Source organism: Anopheles coustani, chromosome 3 (assembly GCF_943734705.1).
Source record: "Anopheles coustani chromosome 3, idAnoCousDA_361_x.2, whole genome shotgun sequence".
In the NCBI taxonomy this organism is placed as follows: domain Eukaryota; kingdom Metazoa; phylum Arthropoda; class Insecta; order Diptera; family Culicidae; genus Anopheles; species Anopheles coustani.
Window position 1 is genome coordinate 45,608,651 of NC_071288.1, and position 21,534 is coordinate 45,630,184.

The window sequence follows — 21,534 nt, forward strand, 5'->3', positions numbered from 1 at the left end:
AATCTAAGCGATTTTGTGCAGCACTTTGTGTCATGGTTTTATGTTTTATTCTTTTGATCAAGATCTTATTCAAATTGTTTATTGTAGTGAATAGACATGGTTTCAATTTTAAAATAGTCAAACTGATACCTATCAATACTGATAACTATCGATCATACATACATCAATAGGTATAACGTATACCGCTTAGTGTATTGATCGGTCGTACTTTGTATTGCTTCAGCCGTATTGCTTGCAACTAATCGTATTGCTTCAGCCGTAATAATCCGTTTTAAGCCATTTCATTATCAATTGTTTACTTTCTTCTAGTTTTGTATCGAACTCATTTTTTTCAGGCGCAAAAATCCAGGTATTATCACTTTCTTTACATATATTATTAGTGCGACCAAATTCGATTTGGTTCACTCCTCATAAGGTTTGGTTTAGGTTACATAACAAACGCCAAATATCCAAAACCCACCGATCCCTGTGTCCATAACGTTTCATAGCATCCACACTGTCGCAGTAAATGATTGCAAATAATTTATGATCATGATTTTAATTACTGCTTCGTCCCTCCGGCATCTGCTGCGAGGTAATCAATTTAATGTAAATAGGTTCTTTATCACCCAGATTGGACGATTTGAAAAGTGAGAAATTTCTCCCCCCGGGGAACCCCCAGACAGGCAGTTCGATGCTGGTTGCTTGCTGTAGATGGTAGGAAAATGTCCGTAAGACTCTTTTTGAAGCTTCCGTTTGGTGTGGATGTTTGGAAATTTGAAAAAAAAAAATAAAACGAAACGAAGGAACAGCATCCAACAGATCGAGCTGCTGGATGGAAGCGAAGAAATTGCAAACACCACCACCCCGGAGATGGGACTACTCGCTGTCCCACCCTTTGCCACTGGTATACCCCAGAGCGCCGGTGGATCGGAAGAGAATCGCGGCGTTAAATATTTCCAGAACGCGAAGATTTAGCCAAGGCCAAGCCAGCCATCGCAAAACAAACAAACACGAACCATCCACGATAGGAACGCAGGCCGCCAGCCCGGGTAGGGAAAGTAAGAATAAGCATCCCCGATGATACGGCAACACGAGCCAAGCCCGGGGCCCGCAAGCAACACGAGGGACAACCGCCAAAGTCAATCCGGGTCGGGGAGATTTCGCTCGCCATTCGAGAGACTGTTTGCGTCCCACGCAAAAACACGCGTTGCAAATTCCACCCCCACCCCCACCACCGGTGGTGGGGGAGGCTGTGTGCGCCAGAATGGGATTGAGTTTGTATGTGTGTGTGTATGTGTAAGCGTGCTTTTCTTCTCTCTAGTGTCGCGTTGTTGTTGGCTGCCAAAACGGTGGACACAGTTTGTAGCAGTGGGAACATTCGCGTGCGAGGAATTCGGTTAAAAGGCAAGAGAGAATGCTAGTGGTGAGCAGGATATACTGTGGTGATCAAGATAAAATGTGAAACATGCACATGAACACTGAATCAGCGTGCGCTGATGGTAAATACATGAGATAAACGATAATTGAATCAACATAATTACAATTAACTTCTGCTCAATTTTCTTATGGGATAGAAAATTAAGTTTGATTATGCAAGAAGTTTATATTTGCTAAAAATTGTATTCAGACTAATAAATTCAGTAGTGCATAATGATTTGGTAGCGACACATGAACAGACATCTATTTAATTGGACACGATCAACTCGCTTATTCATCATGATACGGAAAGGGATAGGAAACGCAATGAAAGAAAAAAACCCCAAAATAAATTTCCCCGAGCACTATAGGGAAACCGATCCAGAGCCAGAGTTGAAGCCGATGAAAAGAAAATACTGAAAGGCGGTAGAAGGTATTTTACTACCCGCATATACATTTCCCAATCATAGCACAGCTCTTATAAGTAGTAGAGCGCCAATGTAAGCATTCCAACCACTCCTCAGCCAGCGATTTCCACGGAAATGCTTCTGGGCTATGCTGCACATACTGCAAGATTAGTGTGTGCACCCACATACACATACGGCACACACTCTCCCTAATCCTTTCCCGGTATGTATGATAAAGGAAGTAGTAGTATGATCAAGGAACAGGTGTTCGCGTTCTTTTTATGCTATCGTTGAAAGAGCGCTGTTCCAGATTTGTTTGGTCTGTGCCAACCGAAGGAACTTTTTTTGCAATTTGGTGTAAGCTCAGCATTTGCATATGAATGCGAAGGAAAGGAAAATGCAATCAAAAGCCATAAAACAAATCGAGCATAGATGGTAAAACATGGTGGCCTCTTAGCCAAAAGTGAAATCAATCATTTGAACCGATTACGAGCGAATTCAATAATGAAAAGATCGATTCCAATACGTTCAACGTCAACCAAATAGCGAAACCAATTTTGCCTTCAATAAACTTAGGAATGATTAAAAAAACAATAAACCCAACATACAGCATCCAGAAACTCTCGAGCAAAAGGGAAACGCTTAAATACATTTCGAAATACAAAATTCTGGAACCCGAAAACGTAACTAAGAAACCTTCATCGAAAGAACACTACACACACGTGAGCACGACTGGCCATCAAAGCTAGACTATCTTGTCCGGCCCTACCCAACGTTTACACAGCAAAAAACAAGCCGAAGAAAATGGTACCAGGATCGTCCCGGTAACGGCGGTTTCCCTCAGGCACGGCAGCGATAAGGCACGAATTCGCCAACGAACGGGAACGAGAGTTCCGGGCCGGAGGTGGACCCGCTATGAACGGGAATTGGTTTTCTCGAGTACATAATGACGGATCGACATCGACGGAACCGTCCCATCCATCGCGACAGGAGCACGAACTGCGGAGGGCACATCGTATTCTCGTTATCCTTCGGAAAAGTGGCACCACTCAAGGCAGACCCACCCTTCAAAAGGGATCGGTCCGTTCCGGTGGTAGCACGATATCGATTCGATAGCATGGGTAGGTGTTAATTTATTCTAGCCCGGTTCGCCTTCGATATGTTATCAGCCTCCCGGACGGGACACCGACACCGGGGATTTTCCCAGTTACAACTTTCGCAGCGTGAAAATGAATTCGAACGCCCGAAGATGTTTATAATTAGCAAGTTCCAGTGATCGCTGGCGCGGTGTCCCAGCACTGCTCCCGGGTTGGTGCAAAAATTAGACAGTTTTAGGTGTGCGCGCTATGCACACCGGGCAGCACCTTATTTCGTCGGAAGGTGCCAAGACGGAATGCTATATTTGAACTGCACTTAGTTCGATTTCGTACATAATTCAGCGTACCGAGGTACATGATGGAGCTTGTGTTATCTCTATTCTGCAGATGAATTTCACATATGTATGAATATTTACACATGGCAGCCACTATTCATCGGTTCATTAAACATTAACCCTACTCAGCTAGAACTGCAATCCCGGTCGAAATGGAGGCGAGACGACTTTCCGACCAGTATGCTCAAAGAAAAAGTACAACTAAATAAATAAACTCTAAAGTGTATGTTCAAGCGTAGGTCCATTCTTCTTCTTGAAGGTAGATTAGTTTGGAAAATTTTATTCATATTGATAAGCTCCTTAAAATTGGATGCAAGTTATTTGGAAAAAAAAAAATTTAACCATCGTCATTGGCTTTTACGACTGCTTTAAAAAGAATTACAATCTTTGCTAGGTACTGCAGATAACAAAAATTAGAAGGTTTAAAAAATCCTATAACTGGCCTTGAATATATTTACTTATTGTCAATGGACATCAGATTTTTGTGTAAATCTATTATATTCTCAAACCAAACCAACATGAAAGATCTATACAGTGTTTAACAAAAATTAGCATCATAAAAATGCACAAAATCTCTCATTGTGTTGCACAAACCAAAGATTATCTACAACTATCGGTAGTTTTTTCGTAAAATAATAAATAATCGCAGCAATTTCGTGGTTTCCATTAATATTATCCCAAATATAGACTCATACACGGTACTAACAATAATAATAATAACCCACAATGCGCATATGTATGAAATGCTGACCACTACTGTAATCCAATGACAGCGACATATGTCAAGGTCATCAAAAGTAATACATCAGGGTTTACATAGGACGGGGAAATCGATGAAATATTAATCATTTTAAATATTCCGTTATTGTTACTATTAAATGTACTATTATAATACACCTCTCAAAACACTTAAATATCATACAATCGAAATGTATGTCCCGAACTGGATGTCGACCGGTGCTTCCTAGAAGTGTTTCAAATAAAGTTTAGTCGGAAAGGGTCAAAGCATAACTTGAAAGCATGGAACAAAATAAAAACATAATTATTTTCTGAACCCCTTCTAAACAGAGCCTCGCCGGAGCGTCAAGTTAGTCATTTATATAAAATCCAATTGAAATAACCAAATATGGTTCAAATCTTCACTTGCGCTGATAATAAACTGTAACTTTTCAATTGTTTTGTGATATAGTAAAAGATATTCTAACTCAAATGCCTACCATATTTCACGACAGAAGCGTATCCTGCTAGCAAGCAATGAAAATTCCATTAAAACTAATTACTCTTTGCTAATTGTTTATAGTTCCACTCGTTCGAAGATACAAATTATCAACACTCTCATTTCGCCTCGATAAAAGTTATCCAAAGGGCATACAAAAAAAATTGTCACAGTTTCCTCGCTCGTTGCGAACGGATCCGAAAGTACATAAAACTCATGTCAGCATCCCATAAAACCAGTCTGTTAGCGTCAAATAAACTTACTCTCGAGACGACGTAAGGATGGAGCCAGAAAAGTTTCATCTTTTAATTGGGTTTTCGCATCCGTCCCGTCGGCCTGGGAGCGGGGGAGGGTGCAAGACATGGCATCGCTCCCATCGACCATTCCAATGAAATGCACTACACTATCAAGGACAAATTATTCAAATGAACTAAACTCACCCACTCACCCACCTGCCCCCCGCCACCTCTTGTTGGCTCACTGTAGACTGGTAGAAGCAGTTTGCACATTCAACCACCAGAAGTGGAACCAAAAAAAAAATGCCCCACAACGTCTACAGAAAGGAAAAATGGTGTGCCAAAGGGCACAAGTTTACGACCTAACGGAAAGCCTCCCAGTCGGACAGGGTGTCGCGCGGGTGTTGATTCGGAAACGGACGCGCCCGACTCAATTATGGAGCCCCCGTTAAGGGGGCACTGTACACAAGGGGCGTTTCGAGTCCCGGGGCTAACAAATCCCCGAGACTCCGGGCCAAACCGAATGGCAATATTCTACTTCCGTTCCGAGTCCTCGACATTGAGAGGACGACGTCGATTTTGGTAATAGTGCTTCTTCCTTCTTATATCTGGTTTTCCAGCAGTCCTACTACTGAATTACAAGGGACGTAACATTTGATAGATTCGAGAAGTTTTTTTCCGAAGTCATTGTTTCGTATAGCAATTCTTTTTTAAATAGGCATGTTCTAGAGCTGCAGTGGACATATCTATAATGCATGAAAGAAACTGGACATCTTCGTAGAAATGTGAAGAAATTTTAATTGCTAGCTAAAAGTATCTTGACTAGCAACCATTGGAACAGTTAATTTTTCAGCTCCAATAAGTCATATCAAGCAGTTTCAAAGATGAAGCAGCAAAACTGTGGCCTATTTTCTGATATTGTTTAATTAATCTAACACAGAAAGTTATCCTTTCCTCCCTTGTACATTCCTGTCAGCAGAAATATTACACAAAAGGTTCCCTTATTTTTGGCGCAAGGACATTAAACGTGTGCATTGCATCACACTCCACTATCTACTTTACAAGAGGTTAATCGTTTGTGGTTCTCACGTGAATTAATAGAAAGAAAACACGACCCAAGAGACTTACACCCTCTGGGAGTGTTGATAAAGCCGTCAACAGGATAATTCCCACCGGTAAAGGGTAACGAGACAAACGGCGCAGGTGAACGATGCCTCGGGTCCTTGGGCACGGATAACGGATACATACCAGAGTTTCTGCACAAAGCATAAGTGTCAAATCAAAGGAACCACGTGCAGCTTCCTGTGTTCACCAACACCTTGGTTTGTCACGAACTTCCTCCCATCCGCATCCGCGGCCTACTTTGTCCGCCCGGGGTGTGGTGATTTCCGTGCGCCGCACCTTCAGTAGAAGCAACTACCAACCGTTCTGCCTCTAGGTGGTAACTAGTTGGGAGGAACTTTTGTTTTTCCACACTCGACTTCTCGCCGATCTTTCACCTTTTTTTTCTTTTTTGTTTATTTGTCACTTTTCATCTCACGTTTTTTGCTCTTCTTTTCGGTGGCGGTAGTTGATTTTCTTGCTCCGACATACCAACGAACCCCATTAGCGATGGGAAGGACACCCGCCGTACCGTTCATCGAGAGGACGGTGCACCGCCTACACAAGCATTCCGATGCACACTACATATATACCTACACAGACACACAAACACACACATTAACACATATATATACATACACAACTTTTACGCTGCCGATTAGTGCGATACGTCCCTTTCGAAGTAGCACTAGCGGTACCAATTTTTTTCAACGAATTTTTTCTTCAGTTTTTCTATCAGTTTTTGCTATATTCCTTTTATTGCTACTGCTAGCACCATAGAGCACATAAAATAAAAACGTTAAAAAAAGAAAGTGATTGGGGTAGTAGAAAACACGCGATGCTCACAACTCTCGTGTGTCAATTCCTTCAGTGACACGACACGAATAAACCCTACGAACAAGCAGAACCCAGAGTCGTACGGCGCTCGAACGCAGCACACACATCACACCCAAAGCGCGAGAACAGCATTTTCCAAAAATAAACGCGACGGAAAATGGTTTTCCCGATTTCCTGAACCGCCGAATACGGACGGGCGTGAGTTCACTTTAATGTGTGTGAGTGTCTGTTTTTAATCTTTTGCTTCAACTCACATCTTCCGACCAGCTTCTCGGACAGCAGCAGTGCACGGTTCGTGATGGGCTCTTGCACTGTCGCACGCTTACTTTTCACTGCCGATGTGGCCCTCTCGAACAGCCAGCCGAGATGGGGCGGCTGCTGATCACAATTTTCCGGCGACAAAGCGAGAGAGCGAGAGAGAAAATGCGAGAGGAGAGAAAGAGAAACGCATTTTCCTTCACATACACACGATCAAAGGAACCGTGAAATTCGTCGTAACACGCCATTAAAAACCAAAGATTCCAACAATGTGATGCGAACGGGTTCCATTTTTCACGACATGGAGTCCCTACTGGTAGTAACTTCCGGTGCGCGAATCATTTTTTCCTCGATTGCACCACGAGTTTTTCGAATTTGGATGCTTTTCGTTGGTAAGTTGCAAATAAACTTAGAGAAAAAGTTTAAATTTTAACAAACATTTGGATGACGTCAAACTTTACGGGATGTTTCTAGCATCATCGTACTTAAACTTCCAACTGAAATCGGTACATTCAACTAGAGGACCTGTAACCGGATTCCGCCGAAAAATCGCCAGATGATGGAAAGGATGATTCGAAAACGTGCTCCCAGAGCGCAGTGGAAATAGTAATTTCGTTACCGACAACGCGAGTATCCTTTCGTACGAAAATAGTAGTCCTCGCTCCAGCTCACAACTCTGCTAGCTCATGCTCACGCTCTCACCGACATGCCTCACTACTATTCCGACGATCGTCAACAGAGTTTAGTTTTTTCATGAGGAATGCATTTGTAACAACTGATCAATCAACATAATGGAACAGAACTTTCCAATACGCGCCTTCCGGAGCATGTCAATCGTGTCCAGCACAATCAGTGATAAAGATTGCACTGGTGGTTGCGAAGATGTTTACGTTCACCTTGCCCGCTCCGCTGAACCACAGCGAGAAGATAACCAAGACGTTTACTTGCTTTTTTAACCTCGCTGTCGCGTCTTGGGGTGGAAGGGACACGAATACACACACGATCGAGCACGCACGCACTGTACCCTTGGCGCGCGTCTTCGCCCACACAGGTACCACGGGAGGGAGAGAGGGGTAGAAGGGAAACTTTTTTTTGACAAATTCGTATTTCAATTCCTTTGGTATTCGTGTGTAGCGGGAAACAAAAACAACAACCCCCATCGGGGTGTCGACTGAGTAGGCAGGTGGGTGGGTTTTGGATCCGGCAAGGCAAAAGGTAGGCGGGCAGCGGCAGCGGCAGCACCACGTACGTATCATCGCGTACCGCGGCCACATTATATGCGTAGGCAAGTATTTTTAGCATGAGCAACTTCTTTTTATTCCTTTCTGGGCTTGGCCGTTGCGTTTCGATTGTGACCGTGGACTGCGTGGATTGTGATCCTCTTATGGACGTAAGATGAAGTATTTCATCTCCCATTTTCTATATGAAACACTTTTTCAATTATGTTCCACAGCTGTCTGCTAGATATCATTTGAAGAAAAAGAGCAACCCTGTTAGAGTTGTCCATACTGCATTCGTCACTCCTGGCCACTACAGACACAAACACATTAGAACACGGTGACCACACAACCGAGCAAAAGGGATTTTACCGGTACAGATCGACTGTGGCCGAGCAATGTCGTGCCATCGACGACGGGCGTGAAACGCAAACTAACCCAATTCGCAAGAACCAGAATCCGCCAAAGTCCGCGCGACACCCGGCGCCACCATTCACGGCCCGATACAAGTGAACGAACCCGCTGGGGCGCTTCCACGAGGTAAACTCCGAGAAACGACTGAGCGAGAACCGCGCGGTTCACGGTGCTAACCGGCGGGAGCGCCTTTGCGCGTGATTCAGTTCTGCGGAAAGAGCACACACCGAGAGCTGATGGCCGCAACACCGTGCGCTCTCCGCGGGGACACGCTGCGATGACGGAAGTCAAGTATGATCTCACCAACCCCATCCGGACGGTGGAGACGACGGTGACGCGAAGGAGAAAGCGCTAGTTCTCCCCATCAGTACTCGATGGTCAAAAGGGACGGGGGGCAGCAGAGACTCGAAACGCTAGCAGACAGGGTAGCAGACAAGGGGGCGAGCAGAAGGTTTTATTGCATTCGCTTTTGTCGGGACGGAAGCGTGCGGGAACGTCACCAACGTGTTGGCGGATCGCGGTTGCGAAGGCAACGACATATGGCGTACCACGGCCTACTCAACCGTCACGATCGGAAATCCCCTTCTTCTTTTTTGCGCTCGTTCGTACATCCCCCATGGATCACGTCTTGTATAGCCAGCAGATAACTTCGCGTGCGTCGCCGTTCCGCTCGTTCTCCATCCCTCGCGCGGTCAGGCGCGCTGCAACACCTCCGCGCGGATAAGCTTCAATGGACGTTCATCAAATGCTGCTCCATCGTGTTCGCACGCACACGGGAAAAGATGCCAGACGCCCTTACTCATCAGACACTGACGGCTTTTGTCCATTGATGGCCATCGCGTCTTCATGCACCAACTCCCACCCTCTCAGCACTCCACGCTGCAATCGGTGCCCAACGCAAAATACGCCCCAATCTTACTACATACGTGCAGGCGCCTGCGGGCGTGACCATTGCTATCCCTACATGGCGCTTGGTAGACACAAAATAAATAAAAAAGATACCACCAAAAGGCACAGCACACTTAATCTCACTGGTTCTCACCGCTGTACTACTGTTTAGTGTTGGTGCAGGTTTAGTATTCGGGGCTGCAGTTTCCTTTGTAGCATCTACGCGATGCATCACGTTCTGCACTCTTTTGCAAACTGCGATGACAGTTCCGCATCTGTGGTTCAATTTTGAGAAAACGTAAACAAATAAAATCCTCCACGCTCTGTGTATGACAGATGATGTTGGTAGTGTTAGTGATATCATACAACATCACCACGTTCAGCTTGATGTCCTTATTTGTCCTACCGAGGAACGAATTTATCTTAGTTTTTCTTATGCTCTCGTATCACAACTCCAACAACAAATCCGACTTTTATACGAAATACGAACAAGACTTCTCGGTTTACGATTTTATTGCGTAGGAAAATGTAGAACTTACAACTTATGGTGCAGTCGCAACATAATAAGCATCTTTAAACTGCAATGCCATCGTTGGCTTATGTGCCTTTCTTATGGACGATGTTGGTTTTTACAACAAATCCCATTCTTTCCACCTTACTTCTTCCCAACGTTCATGGCCGCCTTCAGCTTCTCAGAGATGTTCCTCTTAGCCTTTGCACTTTTCGATAAAGATTTCTTCTTCTTTTTCTTGGCACTTTCATTCACTACCTGTCCGTGAAAATCTTTAGTGGGTTTTGTACCCCCGTCTTTGCTAGTCGTTTGATCAGTCGGCAGCCGGTTTTTCTTCACCAGGTGACCCTTTTTGTTACGTTTTATGTTGGTTATTTTTGGATCTACTTGCTGGACTCTTATCGGTCTGTTGTTCAACTTTTGCTGGTCCAACTTGAAGGCCTTCTTGAGTGAAACCCCCTTCTTGAAGCAGACATAAGCGACATATCGATTTGCAATCTGTCGCACGTATTCGATTTCACCAACGGTGCTAAAGAAATCATACAACTCAGTGTCCGTGGTACCTGCGAAGCAATCACACAATACGAGGGGATTAGGCTTTGAAAAAAATAACGATTTACAAAATACTTTAATTACCTGCACGCAAATTTCCAACAAATATGGTAGAAGCCACAGAACCCAGCGGCTTTACATCTTGGGGGGTAACGCGGATGCGATTTTGCTCGACAGTATGCCCATCCATTTCGCAGGCCTTGCTCATATGTTCCTTTCTCGCAAACCGAACATAGCAGTTGATTGCTGTCGCATGTTTCAATTCCTTGCGAACAACGTATGCCCCAGTATTTGTTCGGAACCGCACCGCCAAAATTGGTCCATACTTTTTGAACAAATTTCGAACCAATTTCTCGGTAGTAGTTGGTGGTAAGTTCCCAATAAAAATTGTGCATTCCGATCCTGCTCTAGCTACAAATGAATAAAGAAAATAAAATTAATCACCAATCTCTGAACTCCAGTCTTGCCCATGTCTTACCCTTCTTTTCTGTTTTCTCTTCGACTTCAGTTTTGGCTTGGGTGGTTGCCAAAGGCTCCTTGTCGGTTTTAGTCGTATTGTTAGCAGCTGCTTGAGCTCTAGCTAATCTCTTTGCATCTTTTTTCTTATGTCTTTTAACCGGTTGCAATGTTCCAGTGGAGTTTTCTGTTTTTGAGAATTGGCTATTTTCACCGTTGATTTTCTTAGGCGACTGTGCTTCACCCGTTTGATATTTATTTGTTTCCTTTAGTTTCACTGCCGCTACAGAATTTGCTGCAGCTAAAACACCACTGTCCTTCTTAGATTTAGTCTTCGTTTTCTCCTTTTTGATAGCCTTGGATGCTTCCACGACTCCGACATCAGCAAAGTTGGTTTGTTGGGCTTTTACCTTCATTTTAGAAGGGATCTTTTGCTTAGATACGAATAAACATGTGTCCGACAAAACGATGGTAATGCTATGAATTAAAAACACATGTGCTAGTTTCAACGTGACATTCTCCTGACATTCTATTCAGCACGTCATTTACATTCAGCACCAAGTTTGACAGCTTCTTACAGGACTATAAATTAGGCAGTTATGGAATTTGATTTAGCACTCGATAAATTCGCTATCATGCAGAAGTAATCTTGTAGTCCATAGTTTACATATTTTGAAACCCTAAAACCACCATCCGCAATATACCTCATAGGATCAACGGGGTTTCCGCTGGCCAGCGAAGGATATGGTAGAAGCCACCTAGCAGTGGCTCTCCTTGTACGTCGAACAGAAATGTTGACACCAAGATATGTGTTGTTTACTTTTATTTATCTAACATTTGTGTACCCATGCCTGGGCCGTTGACTGGACAGTTAGTTTCGTGATAGTGAATCGATCCGATTTTAGCCATGTCCACCGGCAGTGAAAAACCCGATGTAACTGGTATTGCAGCCTCCAAGCGCCAAACACGGCAGAGTGTGTTAGCGATGCTCAAAAAGGTGGACATTAAAAACAAAGCCTTGAAACGGTTCTTCTTGTTTACGTACGACTCGATCGAACCATCGGTGAAACAGGAAAGCGTGAAAAAGGTCTACTTCGCCAATGGGGAAATGTGCGAGGGCGATGAACATTTCCTGAAGCACAGTAAGTATGCCGGCAAGACCGGATTGCATCCGCCCCATGGAACGTAAATTTGCATTCGTTCTATCTACAGTGAAAAAAAGTGTCTTCGCGAGCAACATTCCTGGCGGTACGAAAAAGTCCGAGATCTATCAACTCTTCCAGCCGTTCGGTACCGTCCTTTCCATACAGCTCAGTACACGAGGGGGGCGAAATATAATTGGTCAACAAGCAAGGCAACCCTACGAAAGCGAGCAGTACCTGTGCTGCACGATAGAATTCGACTCCTCCGAGAGTGCACAGAATGCTTGCGCGGTGAAAACGGAGGGCAACTTTGTTGCAAAGCCAGTTGTGGACCCTTCGTTGGCAGGTACTGGGCACTAGAAATGATTGTTGTTTTCAATCCTGAGGTTTTTAATATAACTATTTTATTTGGTTTTACCGATCCAGGGACGGAGAACTGTGTTTATGTTGATAACGTCTTACCGACGACGACGCGCCAGGACGTTTGGCAACACTTCAAGGTATTTGGACCAATCCGTTCGATACGCATGGAACTTCCCGACGGGACGCTCGTGCTCACGGACGCTGAGTATGGGGAGCTGCGGTCGGTCAACTGTCAAATACGCTTCCGAAGACGTGCCGAGGCACTCGCTGCTGCCAAGGGGTTGAAACGAAGCATATTCAAAGAACGTCTCCTGTCCGTTCAGATGGCTTACCAAAAGTATTGCAACCCTGAGGGTAAGTTTTGGTTGCCATCAAAATACCAGAAATTTCAAATATACGGTATACTTTTAACTCACCGTTGCAGAGCTTTCGAATAACGCACTACGAATCTTTTTCCAACCGTTCGGCGACATTGTTGCGCTCGATCAGATTCCCCACCAACGGGTGGGCTACGTTTGTTTCAAACCACCGGTTCCAGTCGATATCATCAAACGCATCCATCAGCTTCCAGCATTTCGTAACCGTCGAATAATGGTGGAGAAACTTGAACTGCCCGGCGTACCGAAGGACGGTGCGAAAGCGATAAAACTGCTCGGTAACGGTAAGAGCAGCGGTGGGCGGGCGGGTGAGGGAAACGGTAGTGGGAACAGTAGCACCAGCAGCAACAACAACAACCGAAGCACGGGCAGCAAAACGGGATCAAATTTCACCGTTAAGCTGGGTCGAAAAATTCCCCGCAAAGGAGCGCTTCCTGTTGGTCGGAAACCGTTGGCGAAGAAAGCGAGTGAAATGTCAAAATCAGGATCTTCATCACCGGCGGTTAAATCTTCGTCCAAAACCGTTGACAATGCGAAGGAAAATCGGGCCTCACTTCCGTAATTTCTTCCGCGTGTGGTGGCATACGCTAGTGTTACATGTAATTAATCGAATAAAATTTTACTTTTGATATTTTTAGCCCGTGTAGTTAGAGCGTTCGAATTCGACTGTTCTTCGGGTGAGTATTATTTTATCGGAATCGTGTGTTTTATTTATATGATACAAAATATGTTAAGGAGAAACACTTAGTTCGCACGCTGACAGAAAAGGGACGATTACTTTTTCCACGAACGCTCCAGCTGCTCCGAGATGGCCTCCAGGAAATCCTGCGTGTTCAGGTACATGCTGTCTTTCAGATTGCGCGAACCGTGAATGCACAAGGCCAAGTCCTTGGTCATCTTGCCCGACTCGACCGTATCGACGCAAGCCTTTTCGAGAGCCAGGGCAAACCGGCCCAGATCTGGAGTGTTGTCAAGCTTGGCGCGATGCTCTAAGCCGCGCGTCCACGCGAAGATCGACGCAATCGGATTCGTGGAGGTGGGGCGTCCCTTTTGGTGTTCACTAAAGGAGCGCAGGTTAAATTAAATTTTACATTTAGGTCTCTGTTTTACGTAAGTTTCGTTTCGCTTACCGATAATGACGCGTAACGGTACCATGGGCAGCCTCCGATTCGATCGTTTTGCCGTCGGGACACACCAGCACCGACGTCATCAGACCGAGCGAACCGTAGCCCTGGGCAACGATGTCCGACTGCACGTCACCGTCGTAGTTTTTGCAGGCCCACACAAACTCACCGGACGATTTAAGCGCCTGCGCCACCATATCATCGATCAGCCGGTGTTCGTACCAGATCTTGGCGTCTTCAAATTGCTTCTTGTAGTTCCTGGCGTGGGCAACAAGAAAGCAGAATGTGATTCAACATTTCTTTCATCTTCCGCAAATCGTTCTCTCGGGTACGTACTTTTCATAAATATCCTGGAAAATGTCCTTAAAACGACCATCATAACGCTTGAGAATCGTGTTCTTGGTGGACAGGTATAGCGGCCAGCCCTTGGCCAGGGCCACCTGGAACGAGGAGTGCGCAAAGTCGCTGATCGATTCGTCCGTATTGTACATGGCTAGTGCCACACCGGGCGCCTTGTACTTGTACACCAAAATTTCTTCCGAGCTGCCGTCATCCCCGTTGTACACCAGCTTCACTGTGCCAGGGTTGCGCACGACGTAGTCCTGCGCTTTGTACTGGTCGCCGTGCGCATGGCGACCGATAACGATCGGTTTCGTCCAGCCGGGCACGATGCGGGGAATGTTGTTGCAAATGATCGGCTCGCGGAACACCGTACCGCCGAGAATGTTACGGATCGTGCCGTTCGGACTCAGCCACATCTTCTTCAGCTTGAACTCCTCGACGCGCTGCTCGTCGGGCGTGATCGTTGCACACTTGATGCCAACGTTGTGCTTGAGCATAGCGTGCGCTGCATCGATCGTCACCTGATCGTTGGTTTGATCCCGGTACGGTAGGCCTAGATCATAGTAAAGTGCCTCGACCTGTTGAATGAATTATTCAAATGGTAGAAAATGTGTCCCCATGGTGGTGTACGGCGCCATAATAGCGTTACCTTCACGTAGGGGAAGATCAATTTTTCCTTGATGAACTGCCAGATGATGCGGGTCATTTCGTCGCCGTCCATCTCGACCACAGGCTTGACGGCTTGAATGCGCGTATCGGTGCCTGGAATAAAAGAGTTTTGCGAGAATCGTATACAGGATACAATTAATTTTAGACAAGGCAGACATTCTTTGCAATTCATTGGCGATTATTTTTCTTTAGTGTGATCCTCGTTGGAAAAACTGCAAATATGATGCAATGAATATTACCATATGTTTACCAACCGGAACCGTCTAACCATGTAGGTCAGCGCGATAAGGCACACGAACGAGACAACATTGCAGGAACTGCATGTAAACTTTACACCGTGCACACTTTGGACCTTTCCGAGCATTTCGTTTTCTCACTGTATACAAAAGTATCAGATAATGATTATCATTTTTGTAGGGGAAAAAAGACCTTTCCCCAACGTTTGCAACCGGGGAAGCGAATTTTCAAACAAAACTTTTAAAATTGTTTATACAACGAATCAAAGCTGAATGGTAAATAACGACAGGAAATATCAATCGGTGCCGTCAGTAGCTGGAGGCCTTCGTTTGTGCGCGACTTCAAAGTGCAGTAACAGATTGGAACAGAAAAACGACAAGATCATCGGAAAATATTCCATCCAATGACGAAGAAACCGTTTTACGAATAACATGCCCAGACGAAAGTAATTACGCTGACAGTGTTTAAGCAGGTCATGGTCGCGCAGGCACGCCTCTGGAGAATAGCATCATTACGAAAATGAAACGAAGAAAAAAGGGCAATTGCATCGTGCTATCCGTGTTTCGGCGTGCATCAGGAGGATCGTGAGCAGTGAGCATTCACTTAGTGAATCGAGATGGTGAGTTAATAATATCGATGAGATGGAAGGATACGCACACAGCGTACGTGCAGCAAAGCCTACTTACTGCGAGATCGCGTCGTTGCCATTGACACCGCCGGAAGGAGCGACGACGAGCCACTTTGCGTGGGGGCCGCTTTATAGAGACGAGCTAGCAGACGAGCCATCGTTTCGTTTGACGTTCACTTTCTACAAGCCGAAAGAGAAAAAAAATAGACACAAGCTCAAAATTGGAATTTGTTACTTGACCCCCGAACATTTCTTGCAGCGAATATTATCAGTTCCATTGAAGCTGATAAGGATGCTCTGCGCGACGAGTGTATTTTTTTTTTTAACTCGTACTTACACGGCTAGTGAAAGGGAAAAATTACAGAACGCACAGAACCGGTATTACACGGGTTTTGACAGGAGAAAGGCAAAACAAAAACACACCAATTACACGACACTCGGCACTTGCTCCGAAGAAAATGCACAAAAACGGCAGTACAACACACGCGGTTGCCGGAAACACTGTTAGAAAAAAACTTTAATCGACCTGGTACCGGAAGTTGGAGCCTGCCAGCAGCGGTGTTACCTCGACGACAGTCTGTACCGGAGTGTACCACCGGACGGGATCAGTTCTATGTTCCCGGCACAAGAAGCCCCCCGGTGACGATGAGCGAACGCATTCGTGGTTCAAGAGAAATAGAGAGTGCGAGAGTAAATGTGAGTGCAATTTCCCCGCGAGTTAAATCGCGTATTCAGAGAATCGTGAGTAAAAAATAATTGATCCCCCCTGCCATGATAAGCCGGCACACGGCACAGCGAGATGATGCCTGTTGCATTCGCTCGCCGTAACGTAATCTGTGAGACACTGTGAGAGCCAGTGAGAATTAAATGGCGCATAAAACGGAGATCGCAGCAACCCGGCGAAAATGCGGCCGTAGGCGTAAAACGCCGGTATCAACGCCATCATCATTCTGTCGTTGGTTAGCGTTTTTCGCGAATAAAGAAAAAATGCAGAAAAAACCACTCCGCTTCTCTCCGTCATAATAAACGTTGTTCACATTCCCCTCTTCTCGTTCGTTCGGGACGTTGGGAGTTAAAGAGGAAGATCGTTGGCAGCGGTTGTACCAGGTGGAAGGTGCAAGGGTATGGTTTGGGTTTTTTGCTGTTATTTTTAGCTCCATCGCTACCGATTACAGGCTTGGCGGCAAATCCGGCCTCCCAGCCACCAATGGCAATGGCCGCGTTTAGATGTGCAAAGTGTTCGGGTTACATGCATCTTGCCCTGCGGGTGTGCGTTTCGCCGGTCCGGGACATTTGGTACCCTTGTTTCGTCCCGCGTGCTGTGCGTTATGGACTATCGTTAAAATCCTGTGCGTGTAAAATACATGATTATGATCAAGACCGCCGTAGGTATGAATCATTAAAAGTAATAGCCAAAAAAGAATGAAAAAGGTGTTCTAAAGCAGTAAAAGCGAAACTTATTGAATTTTATAAAAAGAATGATTGATTTTTCAGTTGAACGTATAGTACAGTTCGCATTCTTTGAAGAAAACTTCCCTTCTTCTTTTTTTTAGAAAAATCAATGATTTAAATCTTTCGTGTGTATCATGTATCAAATAAGTATGTCTACTCATCATCCAGGTGGTTGTTCTTTCATTGACCTCAAGAAACACATCCCTCAGGACACGTAAGCTATGGAACAGGTTTACCGAGAACCGAACTGGTTTTCTCGGTGGTCATGTGGGACCAAGTGATCGTGACTTTTCACCCCATTATGCTTATCATCTCGGAACAGGGACACGGGGTCTCACGTACACTTCAGCGCTCATGTGATAAGGTGAAGTCCTCACCCGCCCAGCACCTTTCTTCTTGGAACAGTGAAATTTGGGGCAAACCTGAGGCCTCCGTGGAGTATGAACTTAGCAAACGCGAAGATGTCACTTCTTCAACTCGCAAAACCACGATGATGTTTCTAGTTATAAATTTCGCGAGTAATTCGAACGGAACACCGGGAAGTTTAACCAAATTCCGATTATTTTTAGCGCTAAATCTGTGTGGTAGAGATAGTTGGTTTATTATACACGCATCCCGATATCTAGACGCGTGGCCGGCGGTTCCTTGCGGGAGGAGTTTCAAAAACAATGTGAAAGCAACATGTACGATGCGGGTTTATTTTTCTTCCGCAACTCTTCACTATATACTGGTTGAAAAAATGATTGTAGTATGAGTTTCCGTATAATCGTGGTGTCAGCTTTCGAGCGCAAACTGGCCCGACGAGCGTGTCCCTGCGCATTCCTTCGGTTTTCTGGCGTGACTTGAATTCGCTAAACGGATCGCGGAGGCTCGTCGGGGCGATATGACACTATGGGATCTTTTTCTGTGCAATCATCACTCGGGTGATTAAACAGCTTCTAAAACGAGACGCATCAGCTTTACTTTAAATAATTTCATAGCAGTTTTGCACAATTTGTATAATTCCCTATATTCTGTGACGAGATTTAATTGTGAATTTTAAATTGAAATATTATTATTTCCCCACTCGCTCAATTGTTATGTTGCATGTTCATACTATATTAAGAAATCTTACAATTTTAGATTTAATAACTTCACTAAATCTACAACCAACAGTGCAGGCATCCGCTGCCATCCGTAAATCGATCAGAAGGGGTCGTTCAGAATGTGTTTTTTTGTTGTTATGTTCTCATTATTCTCAAGGCGTATCGGTTTCCAGTTTTTCAAGTTTCAAAACTGGAGGCTTGATTTGAGTTTTCAAGGCCATCAAGATGCGCGGTTATGTTTTTTGCTTATGACATTTGCCGGCTTCCAATTTAGCATAGAAGTGGCCTTACTCCTTTCTAGAAACCGAAATCACGTGGTGAACCCAATTTTAAGAGTAGATAAACAAACAATACAAACTTGCGTTCCCAGTGCACTCTCAAGAGGAATGAATGCAAATAGCAATTACAGCTGTAATCGATGGCTCCATATGGCTAGTTCATAAGGTTCCGAGTTGGCTTAGGGTGAGAGTTTTGGTCAATACCACTTGAGCTGCGACGAGTGCCGATAAGGTTGTGTACCGCCTCGATAAGGGAAAGTGACAGATTATGGGAAATTTGGAATATGTTGTCGATGCATGAATCTATACTCTGAACCGCTGAAGATGTTGTTTAATAAAGATACTCAGTATTTCTATTATTTTTTGTACAAATTTTAAGATAATTGATTGAAAAATGTGAAATGAAATCATTTACCATACATATATTTACACAATTTTAAATATTTCTCACTATTTCTCTCTTTCATCTTCTGCTCAATAAATTCCTCTAATGTGATATAGAGTTCAATGTACGATAGCCAAGGGAGCCCAAATGTTGTTTGTATGATGATAGTTAACCAACGACCATCATATCTAAACCGAAAGATAGCAGGCAGGCTGGAAGCCCCACTAGTGAAAATTCCTGCTGGCTTCCCTAAAACGGGAACGATAATAAGAAACATCAAGGCACTGTGGGTGGTGGTGTCACTTGGTCACAGTTGTTTTCTTTATCTGGAGCAACGATTGTTCCGCGAGCCTGGATGGGTTGTTTGTCTACGGTCGAAATCGGGACAACAACCCAGCGCCACCGTCGCGTTACCTAACCACTTGCGAAAAAGGATTGTTTGAGTTGTTTTTATTTTGGTCGTTTCGGAGATTGCTACCGATAAGAGTTGCAGAGCGTCCTGGGTGGTCATGACCGTGCGATAGATTACACGTATGGGTCATTATCACACGGGGTCCCACTGCTTGCAATCAACGATAATGAAAAGCAAGATGTGGCATTTTTTGATAACGAAAAAAAAGTATCGTTCTGCGACTTTACGTAACCGAGTTGGCATCACTTACGTTTCACTTTTGTTTGGTCTTTTAGCCCAACTGTGATGTGTGTTATCTTCGCGACAGCATTTGTTCTGTTTGGGTATTTGGCCAGCATTTGCTGCTGTATCCACAAAACAATCAACTGTGGGCCGCAGAGCGCCGATAACGTCTCGGCTTACGCAAGTCCCGGAATGAAATGTACTCAATCAAATTTGTAACCAAGACTAACGAGTTGATAAAGTAAGCCCTTAGATTTTGAGTTAATTCGATAAGATTGTCTGGGAAGAATAACACATTTTCCTTTTATGGAGTTATGCTGCGGGGGACCTTCTCTTAAGTTTTAAAGAAGCATTTAGATTGAAAGGATTATAAATGTTCCTATCCTTCATTAATTCAACGATAGTATTTTACCTTTAACTTTATTTCGGCATTGCACAAGACTTAATAAGAAGTTCAATTTACTTTTCCCGCCTTGAAGAGCAGATTTTCGATGCTGGAGATACCAAAATAGATCGAGAGTTTCGTTGAAGAAGTATAATTCCATATCGGAGCGCTTGAACCACCGTTGTGTGCTGACGTAAACATTAACAAATTCTATTCATAGCCCTTATGCGAGCTTGATCAGCTATGTATGATCATATTTTTTGCCAAATTTTTTAGTTGCTATTACAATCTACTTTTGACCAGAAGCTAAGCAAAATGGGTATGTCAAAAACCACAATCTGTTGGATGTTGTTTGTTTAATTTTTTAATGTGTATAATTTAAAAAGAAAAAGTCTATAAAGCCCAACAAGGTTTGCAAAGCTTATCAAATGCTAAAAAACAAGAAAACAGGAATGCTTGAAAACGAAAATGGGTCGCTCCAACTACCACGTCTCGTTATCAGCGACATGTTGACCTTCCTATGATGTCTAGAACCAGTTTGGCATCGGACGGAATGTTACTGATCGATGTAACCCCAGGATCGAACCGGGCCTGTGCAACCAACACTTGGCAAATTGCATCCATCTGACCCAAGTCAACTAACGTACTGCCGTATTCTTCCCGCAACGTGAATTAGCATCGTAAACACATGCTGATAAATGATAAATACGGTCGTTTGTTTGTTTTTTTAGCTCCACCGAAGTGGCGACCGAAAAAAGTACGGCGCAATACGCGTTTAGTTGACGTGCGTATCTGAAAGGCGGGATTAAAAACTTGAGCTGGCAAATAGACTGGATGCTGGCAGAGAATATTTGCGCGTGTGTCTGTGTGTTAGGATTAATTTAAAAAAAAATTCTCCTTCACGATTGGTGCTGTGATGCCCATAATCCAGTACAGTATAGGGTTGTAATAAATATATTTTAATTATATTCACATCATTCGAGTAAAATATGAACCCCTCGTTGAGTTTAAGTCATTTTTCATTTTTTCTTTACTTTCATCTGCGTCTGTTTTTGGAGGGGATTGTTTTTCTTTTTCGCTGTTTACTTTAAATCGATCCGCACGGTTCCCGTCGCGGTGCGTGGCATGTTAGCATGGCGGGACCGCGTCTCTTGATGCACCGGTCGTGGGGTGCCCGGTAGTGCGGGAGTTGAAGGAGGTCAACGTTTCCCCTCGGCCGGCATAGTCTCCGGCCGGTGGTGTGTTGGTGGCGCGAATAACAAACCTTTCTCGAGGGAGACTTCTCATCTATCTGTTCGAAGCCGGCTGTTCTCACTATATTGTGAAGCTCTCCAACCATCCGCGGGTGTTGATATGTCACGGTGCTCCACCACCGTTGTTTACGCGGGAGTAATCTCGGCGTCTCCGTTTCAGCTCACTACAAGCCCCAACAGATGCACCAGATCCTTCCACGCTCCGGCACTCTCTGGAGCTCTCTTGATGGCTCACGGCAAAGAGCAGATTCGATCCG

At 44.6% G+C, this 21,534-nt stretch overlaps 3 protein-coding genes across 4 annotated transcripts; 1 reads left to right on the plus strand and 2 right to left on the minus strand.

The window, feature by feature from the left end:
• Positions 1 to 9,899: 9,899 nt before the first annotated feature.
• LOC131272135 (RNA-binding protein 34-like) lies at positions 9,900 to 11,393 on the minus strand. 2 transcript variants are annotated; one of them, XM_058273777.1, is made up of 4 exons: positions 11,217 to 11,393; positions 10,946 to 11,159; positions 10,552 to 10,878; positions 9,900 to 10,478 (listed from the first exon to the last, which is right to left on the minus strand). In XM_058273777.1, the coding sequence occupies exons 1-4, from the start codon at positions 11,337 to 11,339 to the stop codon at positions 10,060 to 10,062; spliced, it is 1,083 nt and encodes a 360-aa protein (XP_058129760.1). In that variant the 5' UTR covers positions 11,340 to 11,393; the 3' UTR covers positions 9,900 to 10,059. The 2 variants fall into 2 exon arrangements, with proteins under 2 accessions (XP_058129760.1, XP_058129759.1); XM_058273776.1 differs by having other exon boundaries at positions 10,946 to 11,393.
• A 380-nt stretch (positions 11,394 to 11,773) lies between these two features.
• Positions 11,774 to 13,445, plus strand: LOC131260648 (uncharacterized). Its single transcript, XM_058262427.1, has 4 exons — positions 11,774 to 12,065; positions 12,136 to 12,411; positions 12,492 to 12,782; positions 12,853 to 13,445. Exons 1-4 carry the CDS (start codon positions 11,831 to 11,833, stop codon positions 13,365 to 13,367), a joined length of 1,317 nt encoding a protein of 438 aa, XP_058118410.1. The 5' UTR covers positions 11,774 to 11,830; the 3' UTR covers positions 13,368 to 13,445.
• A 15-nt stretch (positions 13,446 to 13,460) lies between these two features.
• On the minus strand, positions 13,461 to 16,382 carry LOC131260647 (isocitrate dehydrogenase [NADP], mitochondrial-like). The gene is made up of 6 exons (XM_058262426.1): positions 16,143 to 16,382; positions 15,864 to 15,985; positions 14,921 to 15,033; positions 14,266 to 14,849; positions 13,936 to 14,187; positions 13,461 to 13,865 (listed from the first exon to the last, which is right to left on the minus strand). The coding sequence occupies exons 2-6, from the start codon at positions 15,961 to 15,963 to the stop codon at positions 13,580 to 13,582; spliced, it is 1,335 nt and encodes a 444-aa protein (XP_058118409.1). The 5' UTR covers positions 15,964 to 15,985; positions 16,143 to 16,382; the 3' UTR covers positions 13,461 to 13,579.
• Positions 16,383 to 21,534: the final 5,152 nt, after the last annotated feature.